This window comes from Chiloscyllium punctatum, chromosome 49, assembly GCF_047496795.1.
Source record: "Chiloscyllium punctatum isolate Juve2018m chromosome 49, sChiPun1.3, whole genome shotgun sequence".
NCBI classification, from domain to species: Eukaryota; Metazoa; Chordata; class Chondrichthyes; order Orectolobiformes; family Hemiscylliidae; genus Chiloscyllium; species Chiloscyllium punctatum.
Window position 1 is genome coordinate 47376711 of NC_092787.1, and position 19370 is coordinate 47396080.

The window sequence follows — 19370 nt, forward strand, 5'->3', positions numbered from 1 at the left end:
GATCTATTTGGGAGAAGTGGAATTCTGTTATCCATTAGCATGAGCATAAGCATTGCATATTTCAGGTTTGGTTGTCTTAAAAATGTAAATCAGTACGGAGAAAATAATCACAACAAAATTTACATCAGTCTAAGTGCATATTTGAAAGCACGCTGATTTCTCTTGTGTTTCACTAGATTGCTTTAGAGTGAGGAGAGGATCTTAAAGCCAAAGGCTGTTATAATAACTGCTGCATGATCTTAAATTTTAAGAGGTATTTTATGTAATTTCTTGCTTTGACTTCCCGTTTCATTCCAAGGAGTGGGAACATCTTGGGAGTGAACAAGTTAAAAGGTTCCAGCAACTGGGTCCAGTACTTGAACCTACCTTGAGGTTGAGAATGAGTGAACTCCTCATGTGCTGGAGATGTTGTGCCGAAACCTATCACAGCAATGACATACCTTCATTGCTTTTCCAAATCCTTATCCCTTTTACATATTGCTGCACTTGCAAGTGTCCTTTACAACTGTCGGCATTCCCGATTGCCACCAGAGAATTCTCACCAATACTAATACGCTCCCAATAAATACAAATATACACTCAGGGAGTCCCTGTCGTAACTTCCAAAAAGTATTACCCAAAACAAACAGTCCACCCCTTCCCTCGTTCAGGATTAACAGTCAGAGGTCACAATGCCCTGGTTTCAAGCCCTGCTCTGAAACAGAAAGGTATAATCTCAGCTGACATTCCACTAAACGTAGTGAGGCTATAGAGGGATTTCTGAAGTATGATAAGGATTTCAGAATTAGATTTAAGTTTATTGTCACATGTATTCAAAGCTACAAAAGAACAGGAATACAGTGAAAAGTGTACAATGTCGCCAATGCACGGCACCATTTTAGGTAACAAAGTACTTAGTTACAAAAAATCTTAGATAGAAAAAAAGAGAAAATAAAGTAAAAAGGTTACCATTATTGGTAATCATGCTATAAGTTAGGAAAAGAAATAAGGCTAAAAGGATAGCCATATAGTCTTTCTGTAAGGGATTTTAAAAATAAAGCACTGATTACTTGAGAGGGAAAGAAGGAAGGGATGGAAGGACAGACAAAGGAAAGAAGATAAATAAAAATAAGGAGGACAAGAATGAAGCAGCAAAAGATAGACCAGAATAGCCTTCTAGTGCTTACCAAGTTACCCCAAAGTAGTTTACAGTAAATGAAGTGTTCCTGAAGTATAATGACTACTGTAATTAATATACTGGTAGAAGCTAATAATAACTTCCATTTCCTGTCATATGTACTGCATGCTGTGAAGCTGACAAAACATCCATTAAACAGTAGCTTAAATTGAGAATTTGAAGGCAGGTTAAACCCCGGTGTGAAAAAGCAACCAGAATTCATTTATTACTAAGAGATCGAATGATGCTTTACCTCCCCTGAGGTACTCAAGAAGTGCGAAGAAAGGCACCGTGAGATGTTAAACTGAGGTTGAGGGTAAATTTAAAGGTTCCCAAAGTATGATTTAAAGAAGGACAAGGTTTTATTTTCCCATGTGTCCACTCCTCACCAACCTTTCTCCCTCAACAAACACTACAGAAATCATGTCATTGTGCATTGCTGTTCGTGCTCTACCCCTACAATGTCTTTCTAATAACGGAACTATAATTCATTGTCCATGAAGTCCTTGGTTCATCCTGTAGTAGTAAAGCTCTCTATAAATGCAGTCCCTTCATTCCATTTTGTTCGTGTGGCCAACACACAGCTATCTCCAGGATCTGCAGTTTACAGTTTTAAAGCCAATGAATTTGTGTATTGAAGTGACAGCAATACCATGTGGAGAGCAACGTGGGTCTCTCAGTCTATCGAACGCAGAAGGAAAACGGCAGAGAGTTTTGTTTTTTGAATGCCCAGGGTCTTCCATGCTGAGAGATGGAAACTGCCAGCTGTTCAACCTTGTAATTATAATTTGTTCACGCTCACTGGATATTTCCAGACTAGTAAAAAAGAATGAACTACAAGCAAGTGATAGGAGGGATGTTCAGACAGTGAAGCTGTTCCAGAAACTGGCTAAAGAGTGTAGTTAACACCTTGATGCAAATCTGCCAGCCATGAAATATAGATGGAATCATAAAGAAAGGTGCTAGATCTCTCCTCAAACCTTTTTGTTAGTATTATACGACCTACGTATGTACCTCGATTCAATAAATTCTTAGTTACAAATCACACAACACCAGGTTATAGTCCAACATATAGTGGTTCCAATTAAACCTGTTGGACTATAACCTGGTGTTGTGTGATTTGTAAGTTTGTACACCCCAGTCCAACACCAGCATCCCCAAATCAATAAATTCTCGACAGTTTTATTTTAAATGACACTAAATGCTGAATGAAGCTTGTCCAACCAGCAAGAATATAGCGTTCCTTTAAAAAGATGCTGAGGTACACGGAATAATAAGTAATGGTATGTTTCTCAATATTTCCATGAAACTACAATCCAACCGATTGTTCTTCGGGACTCTAAGTGTGAATAATGATTGAATCTGCCTCAAAGAATCTTGTTTTACAGTGGGAACTGGGAGACAGCTGAGAATCACTGACTGTCTACAAATTGCAGCGTTTCCACATCAAATCGTGTGAAAGGGAGGCTGTATGTTTAGGATTTAAGAAAGGACTTCATCCCATGTTTGGTCAAATAATTCAGACCACTAGCCCCTGTAGTGTTGTTGAAATAATAATTCTTGTGAAGTGCATTAAATATTTGGCTCTTGGACTCACTGTGACTGAAAATGTTTTTTTTTTGTAATTCTTCAAGGACACAGTGTGACTGATTTGAAACATTCTGGAATGAGCAGTGTTGAGCTGAACTCATTAAATTGTATAAAATATTGAATCATTTATAGAAAGTAAACACTAATTAACAACTTGAATTATGTGGTAGTGAAATGGGTTTCTAAGTTTAGAATAGCAAACAGAAATGCCTTTACTCAAAGGCAGACAGTCCAGATAACCAAGTTCATTCAGAACATGTACACAATGGAGTTAAGCAAGTATCTGGAATAGGAAATGTAAGGAAAATGAAAACAAATGAAAGAAGTTTAGTCATTTGTAATCTAGGACACACATGTTGGTTGCTCTCAGTTATCTCTGAGTCAAGAGTTTTTGAATTTAGTTCCAATTCCCAAGAATCGAACACAAAAACCTAAAATGATGCTGCACTGTTGCATTCTTAGAGGTGATGTCTTTTAGATTAAACTGAGGCTAGGTATGCACTCTCAGGTGCATGGAGGAGATCCCATTTTGAAGAAAATTAAGGGAGTGGTGATGGGCCAGTACTGACCTCTCATTCCACATCATCGGAAGAGCTTATTGTTATCACGTGTCAGTTTGTGGGAGGTTGCCGTGTTCAAACCGGTTGCTGCATTTTCCTGTATTACACTGGTGACTAAATATCAAAAGTGCCTTTGGATATCGTCAAAGGTACTTTATAAATGTTAATTATCACATCCACTTTGCATGTGACAAGCTGGCATATTCAACAGTATGGTAATGATTAGTTAATCTCTTTAAGAGATGGTCGTGAGGAGGTAAAGATTGGCATGGAGACAGGGAGAACGCCCCTGCTGCTCTTTGAAATAATGTTATGAGATGCTTTACACCCACCTGAAAGAGCAGATGGGGCTTTAGGTTCTTGCACAAGAGTGTAATATTCCCTTAGACCTGTACCAGATTGTTAACCTAGATTTAGTGCTGAGGTTGCTGGAGTGGGATTTAAGTGCTCAACCCTCTGGCTCAGAGACAAGATGGCTACCCCCTGGGCTGCAGCTGACAAACATGAGAATGGGAGCCAGCTGGAAGCGACAGGTACAGGGGGGTGGGAATACCATGGGTCTCGGATCCTATTGCAAAGTTGGAGTTCACATCCTTTATGTTGTTGATTGCTGTAAGTGACAGGAGCATTGGGGCTTTACCACTAACAAAAGCAGTCATGATCAAATCATTGTGTGTGTTTGTTTCACATAAACAGAGTGGAATGCAATGTGCTGATCCATTCCAGGATGCCATCTGTGCAGGCGTTAATGTAGTTCACATGTTGTCAGATGTTCTTCTTCATTTCTGGTCTAATCATAGTCCTAATTAAAACCTAAAACAGAGGGTTGAAATCATAGAATCCCTACAGTGTGGAAACAGGCCCTTCGGCCCAACAAGTTCACACTGACCCTCTGAAGAGTAACCAACCCAGACCCATGCCCCCTACACCATTACCCGAGATTTCCCCTGACTAATGCACCTAACCTACACATCCCTGGACATGATGGGCAATTTAGCATGGCCAATTCACCTAACCTGCACGCCTTTGGACTAGAAGGCATGCAGGCATAGGAAGAATGTGCAAACTCCACACAGACAGTCGCCCGAGGATGGAATCGAACCCGGGACCCTGGTGCTGTGAGGCAGCAGTGCTAACCACTGAGCCACCATGTCACCCCCTACTTCAGTAAATCTGCTGCGATTTGGTTGAGTGCCAGTGGATTTTTCACTGAGTAGTTGGCTTCTTGTTTTTGTTAATAACTGACAAAATTCTGTTTGATTTCATCTGTCATAAAGTTGTATTCTGATGTTCCCTAAGTCTACTGGGAAATTCAGACAAGCGAGTAAGATATTGGTTACCAAATTGGAATGCCATAGAGGTGTCTCCCAGTGAGGGAAAACTGAAGCTTTCAAAGCAAGTTAGACATTCCGTTTTCATATACTTCATGTTGCATGCTCAGGTACAAAGAGGTAAAGATGGGTGTAACGCAGTCTGACATAAATATAAACTGGGCCAATAGTGGATTGAAGAGAGCAAGTTGAATGTGAGCTTTAATAGAACCAGAGGAATAGGAGCTGGAGTAGACCATGTAACCCTTGACCCTGCTCCATCATTCAGCTAGATTGTTGTTTCTCGTACCATTCCTTGATACCTTTAAAATACAGGGATATCTATCTTGAACTTACTCAGTAACTGTGTCACCACAACCCTCTGGGATAGAGAATTCCAAAATTTCCTATCCTCTGTGGGATGGGACAGCACAGAGGTTCAGTAGTGAGAACTGCTGCCTCACAGTGCCAAGGTTGATCTCACCTTCTGTTGGCTATTAACTGTTGAATATAGAGTCATAGAGATGTACAGCACGGCAATTTTTGGGAGATTGTGTGCAATTCGGGTCTCCCTCCTATTGGAAGGATGTTGTGAAGTTTGAAAGGGTTCAGAAAAGATTTACAATGATGTAGCCAGGGGGTGTGAGTGATAGCGAGAGGCCAAACAGACTGGGACTGTTTCCCCTTGCGTGCCAGAGGCCGAGAGGTGACCTTATATACATTTATAAAATCATGAGAGGCATGGATAGAGTAAATAGACAAGGTCTTTTCCTTGGGATGGGAGAGTCCAGAGCTAGATGGTAATAGGTTCAGGGTGAGGGCTGTGGAGTGGGGGTGCAGAGTTAAAAGGGACCTCTGGCATCTTTTTCATTCAGCTCACCACCACATTCTCAAGGAGAACCAAATGCTGGCCAGCCAGCGACCAGAAGTAGATTTTAATAAATTATTGAAACAGAAGGTCGGATCTGCAAACTAAAGAAAATCAACTTTAAGAAGGATCAGATGGAGAATAAAACTTCCACCTTGGGATTCAATTCTACTCAATTGTCATGTAATTTCTAATCAGCCTGTTCAGAGATGTTATTACAGACCTAGAACATAGAAAAATACAGCGCAGTACAGGCCGTTTGGCCCTCGATGTTGCAACGACCGAAGCCTACCTAACCTACACTAGCCCAATAACCTCCATATGCCTATCCAATGCCCGCTTAAATGCCCATAAAGAGGGAGAATCCACCACTGCTACTGGCAGGGCATTCCATGAACACTCAACCCGCTGAGTAAAAAATCTACCCCTAACCTCTCCCCTATACCTACCACCCCTTAATTTTAAGGTGTGTCCCCTAGTAACAGCTGACTTCATTAGCGGAAAAAGGTTCTCACTGTCAACCCTATCTAAACCCCTAATCATCTTGGATACCTCTATCAAATCTCCCCTAAACCGTCTTTTCTCCAATGAGAAAAGTCCCAAGTGCCTCAGCCTTTCCTCATACGATCTTCCTACAATGCCAGGCAACATCCTGGTATACCTCCTCTGCACTCGTTCCAATGCCTCCACATCCTTCCTATAATATGGCGACCAAAACTGCACACAATACTCCAGATGAGGCCGCACCAGAGTCTTATACAACTGCAACATGACCTCAGGACTCCAGAACTCAATTCCTCTACCAATAAAGCCCAGTACACCATATGCCTTCTTCACAGCACTATTTACCTGGGTGGCAACCTCCAAAGATCTGTGTACATGGACACCAATATCCCTCTGCTCATCCACACTACCAAGTAGTCTACCATTAGCCCAGTAATCCATCTTCTTGTTACTCCTACCAAAGTGAATGACTTCACACTTAGCTACATTGAATTCCATTTGCCACCTTACTGCTCAGCTCTGGTACAGGTGGGACTTGAACCCAGGGCTTTTGGCCCAAAGGTAGGGACACTGCACCACAAGAGCTCTTTAGTCCCTATATCGAATTCATTGAGGTAGATTATGAATAACTGGGGCCCATTAACTGATCGTTATGATTACCTGAGAATGACCTGTTTGCCATCCATAATTAATCTGGGTTGGAAAAGTATGCATCCAGTGATTACTCTGACAAACCAATTAGCCTGTTTTTATGTTGCTTATTTAGAAATGCACTTTGTAAATTGGATCAGTTAAGTGGAGAGCAGAACCACAGAAGCTGTGTGAGATCAGTGAGACACACACGCCAAACCTTTTTGCTCTGTCTTTTGCTTTGCAGTTCACCTCTGATTTGAAAAAGCATCCGGAAGTACTGAATGCCTCCGATAGTGACATCATCAGGAACTTTCTCAACAGCAACTTCTCCATGCCAAACTCCAGCACACTACTCCAACAGCTGGACACCATTGACAATGCAGCCTGTGGCTGGATCCAGTTCATGTCCAAGGTTAGAATACCAGAAGTGGCTCAAACTCACGGACCCAGTGTACAGAACTTTGCTGACAATCTTGTTTCCTGGAATCATCCACGCGGATTCGGTTTTGGTGATGGACATGACGCAGTAGTCTGCGCAGTTATAAATGCCATGTGTTGTTTTAACTCAACTAGAAAAATATAATCAATTTATTGCTTCAGTGTGTGTCAGTGATTAGAACTAGAGAACATTGATGAAAACTAGTTTTAAAAAAAGACAATTTGTCTCAACATATCTGTGAATATTTTATTGAAAAGGTTCATAATAAAAGTTACTTCCAAGTAGAAACACAAGGTTATTTAAAACATAATAGCTGACTAGAGATGTCCATTGGGTGATATGGTCTTTTTAAATGCTGAGTTTTCTTAGCTACTCTTCTATATTAATTTAGTTTTGACAGATAAGTTATCTCGCATCTCTGATCACATATTAAACTCCCACTCAAGATGGCAGGATGTGTACCTACTTCCAGGTTGTTATCAATGTAATCAGCTGGTCAACACACAAGTATGTTCAAAGAAGACTTTACAAGTCCATCCTCCCACACCTCTCTGTGGAGAGCCCCTGTCCTCAGCCCATTGCTCTGTGATTTTCTCGAAGATAGGATTAGTCTTTTCAATTTCCATTTTCTCCCAGAAATAGACTGTTTACACCTGTATGACTCTTTGTCCAAGACACATGAAAAGTTTGAGGGCTAGTAAGGTTTAGTTGCAGTTGAGACTGGTATTTAATGTTGGTTTTGATTTGTTGCCACTATTATTGGTAATTTTGATAACTTTGATTTTTCTACAGGTGAGTGTGGACATTTTTAAAGGCTTCCCCAATGAGGAGAGCATAGTGAACTACACCTTAAGCCAGGCATATCAGGACAATGTCACAGTATTTGCCAGTAAGTGTTTTATACTTGTTGCTGATTTTTATTGTTCTGGAATTTTTTTCAAAAATGCTTATTACAAGTAGTCAGTATTTCTCTCCTCCCCATCGTATGGTATCATGTTGATATTTACATTCCTAGTAAGGCAATCCTCCTTTTGTACTGTTTGGAATGAGGTCAGCCAGATGGATATCCTAGAATATGTGTTGCCTGACTGGGGCTGTTAGCCTGGTCCAGACACTGAGCCCTGGCTGACAGATACAAACAGGAGTGCCAGAGATTCTGTTCACTCTCTGAGCTGACTCTGCTAACTGGGTTGTGTGTAAATAAAGGGTGACTTGGTGACAGGATACCGGCCCTCGTGGACTTATTTTACCTTTTGTCCATGACTATAGCATCACCCCCAGCCCACCACACCCCTGACCCCCCCAAACTAAAGCATAAATGCTTTCCCCACCACAATTTATTTCAGCTCTCACAAAGTGTCATCTAGTCTTGAAACGTTAGCTTGCTCCCTCTCCACGGATGCTGTTTGACTTGCTGTGATTTCCAGAATTTGCTGTCTTCAGTACAGATTCCAACATCCGTAGTAATTTGTCCCTACGTTTTAGTTTCCTCATTCTTTCGCAGGATTCCAGCGTTGTTGGCAAGATTAGCTTGTTTTGCCTGTCCCAAATTGCCCTTGAACTAAGTGGCTTGTTAGGTCATCTCAGAGGGCAGTTCAAGAGTTAGTCACGTTGCTGGGGTTTCTGGCGTTTCATGTACGAGAAACCAGACAAGGAAGGTAGATTTCCTTCTCTGAAGGGCATTATTGAACCAGACAGGTTTTTACAATAATGGTATTTCACAGGCATCATTATGAAGACTTTATCTGTGATGTATGTATTCTTAATTAATAAAGTTCAAATTCCATCAACTGCTCCCGTAATATTTGATCTCTGGACCTCAGAGCAATCCCTAGATTTATTAGTCAAGTGGCACTACCATTCTGCCACAGTCTGCCCATCTGAGATGGATGGAAGGATGGGATTGTTGTCATGTCTAAATTAATGGCAACAATAAGGGACACACGACTAAGAGTTTCTCCACAGAGGCATCCCACACTTCCCAAAATCCAGAACCTAATCTGTTTCTGTTTACTTAATGGTGCTGATCCAAGACCAGCGTACCCAGTCGAGGCTAGTTTAGATGATTGTACTGAAGTGTTGCACACATCTTGGAAGAGTGATCTCAATTATATTGCTGTTAGGAAACTGACAGGGGCAACATTTGACTTCTTTTCCATGTTACGGAATAAATGCAGACATGTTCAGCTATAAATTGTTGTGATTGTTCGTTGTGTATCTTTGTAACAGGGCTATTGCTGAGAGTGCTAATAAAGGGTGGTGAGATAGTAATCCAGGGCAGAGGATGCAATGAAGCCCATTTGCAATCCACGAGGGGGCACACGTTAATTGGTTGTAGTTCCTTGGCTGTAAAAAAGCAAATTCTCTCGGTCTCTGCTGTAACGGTGAAGGGAGACCAGAAGAACTCCTACAGGATCTGAAAGCTACCATCTCTCGGTTATGGTTTGATATATAAATCTTTAGCACATCTTTGATGCTGCCCAGTCAAAACAAAACATTTTTTAGGCCACTTATCAAAATATGATGCCCTTTATTGGGGTAACCTGTGGAATTACATTAGAAATAGAGGTAAATGGACATAGCTGCCTGTATTGTGAATTTATAATCAAGAGATTTCCTGAGACTTGTCAATTGAGTTACTCAGGACAAGGGAAACTGTCATGATGTGGAAAAACTGTTTTGACTGGCAGACAAGTCGGAGGACACAGATTTGACTGATTTAACTGGCAGGAGAACCAGAGGAGAAATGTTTGTTTGGATCTGAGCTGCATTTCCTGAAAGGGTGGTGTAAGCAGAGTCAATGGTCAGTCTCAAAAGGGAATTGGATAAAATGCTTGAAGAGGGAGATTTTTGCAGGAGTGAGAGATTAATTTTGTGATTTCACTTCGGGGTCATCCCGCTTCAGGCAGTGGGGGATGGGCATGAATTTGAGAAGGCGGGATCTTCACGGTGAGCTCAGCTGGTTTGGGAATTGAACTCGCACTAGTTGGTGTCACTGTGCATCACAAAGCAGCCATCCAACCAGCTGAGCACTGTGTGCTCAGTGTTGGCTCAGATTCAGTCGACTCGAGAAATAATAGATTCGTGGAGATATACAGCACAGAAACAGACCCTTTGGCTCAACTCATCCATGCCGACCAGATATTTTGATCTAATCTAGTCCCATTTGCCAGCCATTGGTCCCTCTAAACCCTTCCTTTTTGTATGCTCATCCACATTCCTTTTAAATGTTGTAATTATACCAGCCTCCACCACTTCCTCTGGCAACTCATTCATACACGCACCCACCCATGCAGGAAAAAGTTGCCCCTTAGGTTCCTTTTGAATCTTTCCCCTCTCACCTTAGACCTCCGCCCTCTCATGTTAGATTCCCCTACCGTGGGAAAAAGACTTTGACTATTTACCCTATCCATGCCCCTCATGATTTTATAAAGTCACCCTTCAGCCTCTGACGCTCCAGGGAAAATAGTCCCAGCCTATTCAGTCTCTCCCTATAGCTGAAACCCTCAACCCTGGCAACATTCTTGCCAATCTTTTCTGAATCCTTTCAAGTTTAACATCATTTTTCCTGGAGCAGGCAGTCCAGATTTGACCAGAATGTTTCCAAAAGTAGCCTAAGCAATGTCCTGTACTGCCACAACATGACCTCCCAACTCCCAGACTCCAGTCGCTGAACAATAAAGATGTAAAGGCAAACATACAAAATGCTTCAAGAAAGTACTGGAGGATATGTCTTCAGGGTTTGCCTTATATGATCAAACAGGCTGGCTATGAAAACATAATCTTATGAATTGCAAATATAATCCCGATATTCGTCCTCTGAAGGGGTAGTGGGATTGTAAATCATATCGATCGGATTGATGGGACTACCTTTTGATCTGACAGGTGAACATATCTCTGCTTTGATGTTGCTTTCATGTTTTCTGATGAAGCTGTTCCTCTCCGTTCGGGAAGTGCGAAAGAGAAAGCTGCAGAATTATTCATTCAGCAGTGTCACCTGAGAGCTCTTTGAAGTGAGGGTAGACATGAGGGAGAAAGCGCAACAGATGAATAATAACTGTTTCCTTTAGCTGACTCAGCACATGTAACCTCAGCGTTAATACTTATTCATTATACATTGTTATACATTTGCTCACTTGCCTGATTGAAGGCTGCAATGTCCCTTGTGTCCTGAGTTCAACATAGCCAGGAATCTTTACATTACCGACTGGAATATCAATCAGTCTGTGCTCAGAATAGCACAAGCTCAATATCTTAATAATTACAAATGGATTTACATTACATTTTTAAATTGATGCCTGAGCAGTTTTCTTGCTTTTGATAACACACTGCTGTAATGTAAATACATCACTGAATGTTGTCACAGGAAGCTTGTATGTATCGGTTTGTGCCTAACATTTAGGTGTTCGCAGATTTTTGGTGCTATCCATATGGGCTTGTAGTTCAACATACGCTCTTTGGTGCAGAGATGAAGATAGTAATTATATATTCCTGAGCTAATGGAGGATTGAAAAGAGTTCTCTGATTTGTTGCTTTATGATGATCTATATCTCACTCTTCTACACTGCAGTGTAACTTTGCTCTGTAGTGTCAAAGTTTCTGCTGACAGATTTTCTCAAATGTTGTTCTAATTACAATCTCTGGAGGGCAGTATGGGGCATAGTTTCTGCCTGATGTTTCCTCATTCCCTTCCTGTCAGGATATCCCAACCTAATACTAAGGACTTCCCAGTATTGACATGGTCATGAATGGAGATCTGAAGTAGGAACGTAATAGGCATTGTAAGACACTTCAAACCCTGCAGTTGTATTAATAATGCTAAGTCTACATAGAGATCCTGTAGGTAGCAGCCTTGAAGATCAAATGTCATGAGTGTCAATGCCCACTGTAACACTGACCAGTAAGGGTCTAATTTCTTGTTAGTGCTGAGTGGGCTGATCTTGGCTGGATAATTAGATTAGATTAGATTACTTACAGTATGGAAACAGGCCCTTCGGCCCAACAAGTCCACACCGCCCCGCCGAAGCGTAACCCACCCATACCCCTACATCTACATCTACCCCTTACCTAACACTACAGGCAATTTAGCATGGCCAATTCACCTGACCTGCACATCTTTGGACTGTGGGAGGAAACCGGAGCACCCGGAGGAAACCCACGCAGACACTGGGAGAACGTGCAAACTCCACACAGTCAGTCGCCTGAGGCGGGAATTGAACCCGGGTCTCTGGCGCTGTGAGGCAGCAGTGCTAACCACTGTGCCACCGTGCCGCCCACGGTGGCACAGTGATGAGAGTGATACAGTTGACTCTCCAACATCTGCTTTAAGGTGAGGCAAGCAAGGAATTGTCATTTGTTTTAGAGTCATAGAGATGTACAGCATGGAAACAGACCCTTCGGTCCAACCCGTCCATGCCGACCAGATATCCCAACCCAATCTAGTCCCACCTGCCAGCTCCCAGCCCATATCCCTCCAAACCCTTCCTATTCATATACCCATCCAAATGCCTCTGAAATGTTGCAATTGTACCAGCCTCCACCACTTCCTCTGGCAGCTCATTCCATACACGTACCACCCTCTGTGTGAAAAAGTTTGCCTCTTAGATCTCTTTTATATCTTTCCCCTCTCACCCTAAACCTATGACCTCTAGTTCTGCAGTCCCCAACCCCAGGGAAAAGATTTTGTTTATTTATCCATCCATCCCCCTCATAATTTTGTAAACCTCTATAAGGTCACCCCTCAGCCTCTGACGGTCCAGGGAAAACAGCCCCAGCCTGTCCCTGTAGCTCAGATTCTCCAACCCTGGCAACAACCTTGTAAATCTTTTCTGAACCCTTTCAAGTTTCACAACATCATTCCGATGGGAAGGAGACCAGAATTGCACGCAAAATTCCAACAGTGGCCTAACCAATGTCCTGTACAGCCGCAACATGACCTCCCAACCCCTGTACTCAGTACTCCGACCAATAAAGGAAAGCATACCAAACGCCTTCTTCACTATCCTATCTACCTGCAACTCCACTTTTAAGGAGCTATGAACCTGCACTCCAAGGTCTCTTTGTTCAGCAACACTCCCTAGGAGTGTTGCATTTATCTGAATTAAACTCCATCTGCCACTTCTCAGCTCATTGGCCCATCTGGTCCAGATCCTGTTGTAATCTGAGGTTCTGAAAAGATACTTGAGAGCATTGATTAAGCATAACTTTGGCTGTGGTTACACAGCTTTTATTCAACACAGGCCTTACAGGGTCTTTTGGGACATTGGATTGTTGGGTGATCTTGATTGTCCTGGCTTCAACATGAGTATAATCTTGTTAAATTCCGAGAAGGGCCAAACGGCCGAAGTGTTAAACAGCAGGAACTTTATGATGGTGATGTTCACTCTACAGGCAGTAAGGTTAGACTGAACTGTTTCCTGCCCCAAAAAAGCCGATGGTATTAGCATCACATCACATGATTCAACTCTCAATGTGATAATCCACATTAATTATGTAAATATACAACAAATCTCAAGAGTTTGGTCTTTGGGTGGACAATGGAGTGTGTGGAGCTTGTTAAAGAAGAGAAAAGAATTACATATCACCTTTATAAATTGAACAAATGAAACATAGGAGCAGGAGGCAGTTCAGCCTTTCAACCCTGCTCCACTATTTAAGACAAACATGGATGCCTTTTACCCACACCACTCCCATCATCCTATATTCCATCGATCATCAGAAGTTTATTAACCTTTACTTTAGAGATACTCAAGACTGAGCTTCCCCCGTGCTTGGTCACACAATTCCAAAGTTCCACAAACCTCTGAGGGGAAAAATACTTCTCCTCTTCTCAGTCCTGAATGGCATCCCCCTTATTTTTAAGTTGTGTCACAGACTCTGGACTCCTCAACTAGGCGAAACTTCTTATCCGCATCTACCCTGTTAATCCCTTTAAATACTTTGTAGGTTTCACTGAGATCACCTCTCATTCTTCAAAACTGTCCAATCTCTCTTCCTAGGACAGTCCTGCCATCCCAGAAACAGGCCAGTTGAACCTTCACTTTGTGGTAATAATATCTTTCTTGATATAAGCAGTCCATAACGGCATACAGTGCTCTAACTGTGGTCTTGCCAAGTTCCTGTACAATCACTACTCCTGTACTCAAATCCTCTTGCAATAAAGGCTAGCATTCCTTGTACTTAGCTGCACCAGCATGTTCACCTTCAGTGACTTTCGACAAGGTCTCCTTTTACATGTCCACCCTTTCAAACATCTCATCTCATTTATGAAATACTCTGCACATCTGTTCTTTCAAAAAACTGAGAAGCCTCACATTTTTCTTTACGATATTCCATTTTACCACATTCTTGCCCATTCACTAAGTCTGTCCAAGTCCTCCTGAACGCATCTTCCTTACAAAGCACATTCCTCTTTAGCTTTGTATCACCTGTCAAATTTGGAAATATTGCATTCAGTCATCAGCTCCAAATCATTGATCTATATAGCTAGGGCCTAAGTACTGATCCTTGTGGTTCTGCTCCACCCCCCTCTTCCCCCCCCCCCCCCCCCCCCCCCCCAAGTCACAGGCTACCTATCTGCAATTAACCCATTTATTCTTGCTCTCTCTCATTCTGTCTGTTAGCTAATCCTTAATCTGTGACTGTCCATTCCCTAATGTACCATGTACTTTAGTTTTGCTAAACAACCTTTTGTGGGAGGACCTTATCAGAAGGTTTTTAAAAATCTAAACATGCTACATCCATTCATCAATTTTGTTGATAGTACCCTAAAAAAAACGCTAACCAGTTTGTTAAGCGTGATTTTCTATTCACAGATCAATGCTGACTACACCAAATCAGATTCTTTTTCTCCAAGTTACCTAATTGTTGCATTCTTTATGATAGATTCTAGCATTTTCTAAACTACTGATATAAAGCTGAATGGTCTGTAGTTCCCTATTCTTTCCTTTGTTCCTTTTTGAAATAGTGCAAGCTCCAAATCTGCAGGAATTATTTAATAATCTATGATATTGTGGAAGATGATCGCGAATGAATCAGATATCTCTATATCCACTTCCTCAACACTTTGATTTAGATTTTATTGTCGTGTGTACTCAAGCACAGAAATACAGCAGTGCAGTGCAAAGTGTACCACTCCCGGCGCCATCTTAGGTACCAAGTACCCATGTACAAAAAACATAGTAAAAGATGGAAACAAAGATAAAAGGTTAAGCATTATGGACCATTAGAAAAATTTTTAAAAAGGTAGTATTAACATTACATCCTTCTTAATATAAACTAGAAAAATAAAGTTAAAAGTTCAGCAGTCTTTGTTGGGTGTTAGCCATAATAGGGATGTGGATGATCAGGTCCCAGGGACTTGTCGACTTTCAGACCCATTAATTTCTCCAGTAATGTCTCCTCCAACTCTTCATGCCCCCTGTATGTCTAATTCTAAGAGATCTTTTTGTAACTTCCTCAGTGGAAGCATCCGCAAAGTAATCACTCAGCTTCTTTGCCATTTTCCTGGTCACCATTATAAATTCTCCTGACTCCGTTTTCACGTTCATCTTAGCCAAACGTTTTCTTTTTATGCAGATACAGCTTCTTTTACAGGCTATTTTTATGTATTTTACTGTGTTGTAAAATGGAAATTCTCCATGATTTTCAAACCATGTCTTCAAAGTGAGCTTGAGATGGCATTACTGCGATGAGTGCTGTCCACAGGTTGTATATGTAAAGGAATTGCCAAATGGCCTGGAACAGAGTATCTCCTGAATAATGTTCTTTTTCATTTATATTTGTTGTTTGTTGTTCTGATGTTAGTGCAGCTTCTCGCATTCACCAGCTCCAAACAAACATTTAACGAATGATGAAGACATTGGTGCCGCATAATAACATTACTAAACATTTGTACACAAATGCCATAGTTTGCATTTCAGAACAATTAAAGTGAGTACCAAGATCTCTTTCTCATCAGCCATGGGTTGTTAAATCAGTTGTCCTAATCGCAATAGGTTGCAGCTTTGAGCAGCGATTAACTTCAGGACATCAGTTTAAAATCACAGCCAGGGAGAAGTCAATAAATTGACCATCCAGAAAATTGCATGTAGTTTTACTGACATTTAAAAAATATATATAATCTTTCCTCTGTGGATCCATTTGCAGTTTCATTCAGCAAAAATGACAATTATTTTGTTTTGATTATGAAATACGAATATTTGAAATTTTCTGAGCGCGCATATTAATTTCATCCCCAAGGTGTGATATTTCAGACTAAGGAGGATGGCACACTGCCCCCCCATGTCATGTTGAAGATCCGTCAGAACTCCAGCTTTACTGAGAAAACCAATGAAATTCGAAGGGCCTACTGGAGACCAGGGCCTAACACTGGAGGGAGATTCTATTTTCTGTATGGATTTGTCTGGATACAAGGTGGGTCATGACCCTGGCTCTGCATTGACCATGTTTAATAACTTGTTTTTCACATCATGTTTCATCTGTCTGCATTTCAGCCTGACCATATCTTGACTGTCCTCTTTACATACAGGCGAAAGTGAGGACTGCCGATATTGGAGATCAGAATCGAGAGTGTGGCTCTGGAAAATCTCAGCAGGTCAGGCAGCATCCGAGGAGCAGGAGATTCAACATGGCTCTTGCCCGAAATGTCGATTCTCCTGCTCCTTGGATGCTGCCTGACCTACTGTGCTTTTCCTGCACCTCGCTCTTGATTCTTCACATATAGTCAGTTCTGTTTCTTCAGCGCGAATTGGCTTAAATGCAATTAAAGATTTTAGACCATTATTTGTAGAGCGTGAACTTTCCTTATCTGAATTGGCTGCAACATGATTTCGGCCCCATTAGTTTAAGAGAAGTGGCTATTGCAGGATTTGCATAAGACGCGCAATCGCACAAGAATGGAACTGTCATGCTATATCAGATCCAATTGTACGATCTTGAGCATTGAAAAACAGAGTGGGTGCTAGAGACCTGAACATGGTGGAAGACCCTACCAAGCACATTGAGGGAGAACCCTTGGCTGAGGGTAAAGGCAGGTGTATAGGAAATGCTAGGGTGCAAGGATGCATCATCTAAGTGATTATGACTGAGAAACTGGGGAAATGCAATTGACTGCTGACAGGAGTAACGATATGAGGAAGCATTAGCAAAGGAGCTGTGGCAGTCCATAGGCTTGTAATGAATAACTGTTGATAGCCAGATAAGTAGGGGAAGGGAACGGAAGTGTCCAAAATAGATCAGATGAAGATGAGAGACACAGAGGAAATGGGAAACAAAGTCAATGAAATAGTCAAATTCATGACTGGAGCAGGAAGTGGCATCATTATCATAGAATCCCTATAGTACTGAAAGAGGCCGTTCAGCCCATCAAGTCCACACTGACCCTCTGAAGAGAATCCAGCCCCTACCTTAACCCCATAATCCTACATTTACCACAGCTACTTCACCTACCCTGCACATCCCTGGACAGTACGAACAATTTAGCAAGGCCAATTGTCCTAACCTGCACAGCTTTGGACTGTGGGAGGAAATCGGAGCACTCAGATGACACCTACACAGACACAGGGAGAACTTGCAAATTCCACACAGACGGTCACTCAAGGCTGGAAGCGAATCCACATACCTGGCGCAGTGAGGCAGCAGAGTGAGCCACTGAGCCATTGTGCCACCCAAATGGTCATAACTGCTGGGAGGAGGTGCTGGGTTGGGCTGGATGAGGGAATGTTTCAGATAGCTCAGGCACGGCTGGCATTCATAGTGACATCTTACATGCGGAGGAAGTGCGTAGGTTTGAAGGAGAGGTTGTTCAACATGAGAATGAGTCTAACCAGACGGGAGAGGGTGGTGGTGGATAGAAGACTGGTTGGTCCTCTGAAGCAAGGAAGAAGTGAAGAGCTCTCCGACTGTACTGTAAAGGTATAGAGGGATTGGAGTCCATGGTGAAGCAGAGGCAGTTCAAGCTGAGAGGCCATTGACATGCTGCAAACCGTTAGAAACCTCACAGAGAGAGGAAGGGAGATGCTACGAAAAGGTAGAAAAAAATAGAGTTTTGATAGGAAGAAATAAATTCAGTGGGGCAAGAACAGGCTGAATCCAACACATCGACCAGGTCAGAATTTTGATGGATCTTGGGAAGGAGGGAGGAGAAGGGTATTTGAGTTGAGGGCAGTGAAGAGAAGCTCTCCAGAGAGTTGAGTCAGTGACATCTTGAGGTACAAATATAGAATCCCTGCAATGTGGATATAGGCCATTCGTCCCTACAAGGCCAAACTGACCCTGCGAAGAGTTACTCTACATTTACCCCTAACTAATGCACCTAACGTACACATCCCTGAACACTATGGGCAATTTTAGCATGTCCAGTTCACCTAACCTGCACACCTTTGGATTCTGAGAGGAAACCAGAGCACCCGAAGGAAACTCATGTAGATACGGGGTGAATGTGTAAGTCCACACAGAGTCGCCTGAGGTGGAAATCGAACGTGGGTTCCTGGCACTGTGAGGTGCTTGGTCAGATGCTTGGCAATGGGTTCACAGTCCATATGGAGATGGGAGGAAGTACTGGGGAGTTGGCATCAGCCTTTTGCTGGATAGAGGTCAGTACACTTGACAACAGCATCACCTTACTTGCCGGGTTTGATGGTGCTGTTAGGTTTGAACCTATGAGAAAGGACTGCCAACATTTCAGAAAGGGACGCGTTGACATGAGTGATAGTCTATTTAGGTCCTGTGCAAGGTCCACAGAATTGTTCAAACAGTGGCTGACTTTTGCCCCATTGTCCATCCCCTTGCTCTTCACTGTGCCCTGTGACTAGTTTAGCAGCCCTTTTTCTGACTACAACCACAGCAGCCTCTTGCCCTTCTTATCTCTACTGGTAAAAATTTCAAAAGGAAATGGTGGATTTAGCCATTGAGAGATTGTAGTGTGTCTGACTTAAATTAAACAGAAGGCCCTGGAAAAAATCAGCAGTTGAGGCAGTATCTCTGGGGAGTGGCAAAGTTAATGCTCCAGGGATCAACTGCTTAATTTTAAATTGCTAATTTGTTTGGAAATTGAGCTTAGTTCCTTCCCAATTGCAATGATTTGGGAATGTGGTTACAAAATAAACTGACCGTCCCACTGATGCTCACACTCCAAATTCTCTGGCCCAGAAATTCCATTTCTGCAGAGTCAGAGCTCAGATGTATCCCAAAAGATGCTTATCAGAGCTTTTCCGAAGTGATGATGCGTTGACTAGGTGGGACTTGCTCTGGATATTTGTATTCTGGTCAGCAATTACCTAGGATTTGGAACTCTCCGAAATGTCTCCAG

General features: G+C 42.2%; 1 protein-coding gene across 4 annotated transcripts in view; it reads left to right on the forward strand.

Moving 5' to 3' along the window:
- The window catches only part of abca2 (ATP-binding cassette, sub-family A (ABC1), member 2), a 548786-nt gene that overhangs the window by 326171 nt on the left and 203245 nt on the right, over positions 1-19370 (forward strand). For all 4 annotated transcript variants that reach the window (XM_072566424.1, XM_072566423.1, XM_072566425.1 and 1 more), the window contains exons 12-14: positions 6866-7033; positions 7853-7949; positions 16301-16474. In XM_072566424.1, the coding sequence (XP_072422525.1) occupies positions 6866-7033; positions 7853-7949; positions 16301-16474 (439 nt within the window). The remainder of the gene's footprint in view (positions 1-6865; positions 7034-7852; positions 7950-16300; positions 16475-19370) is intronic.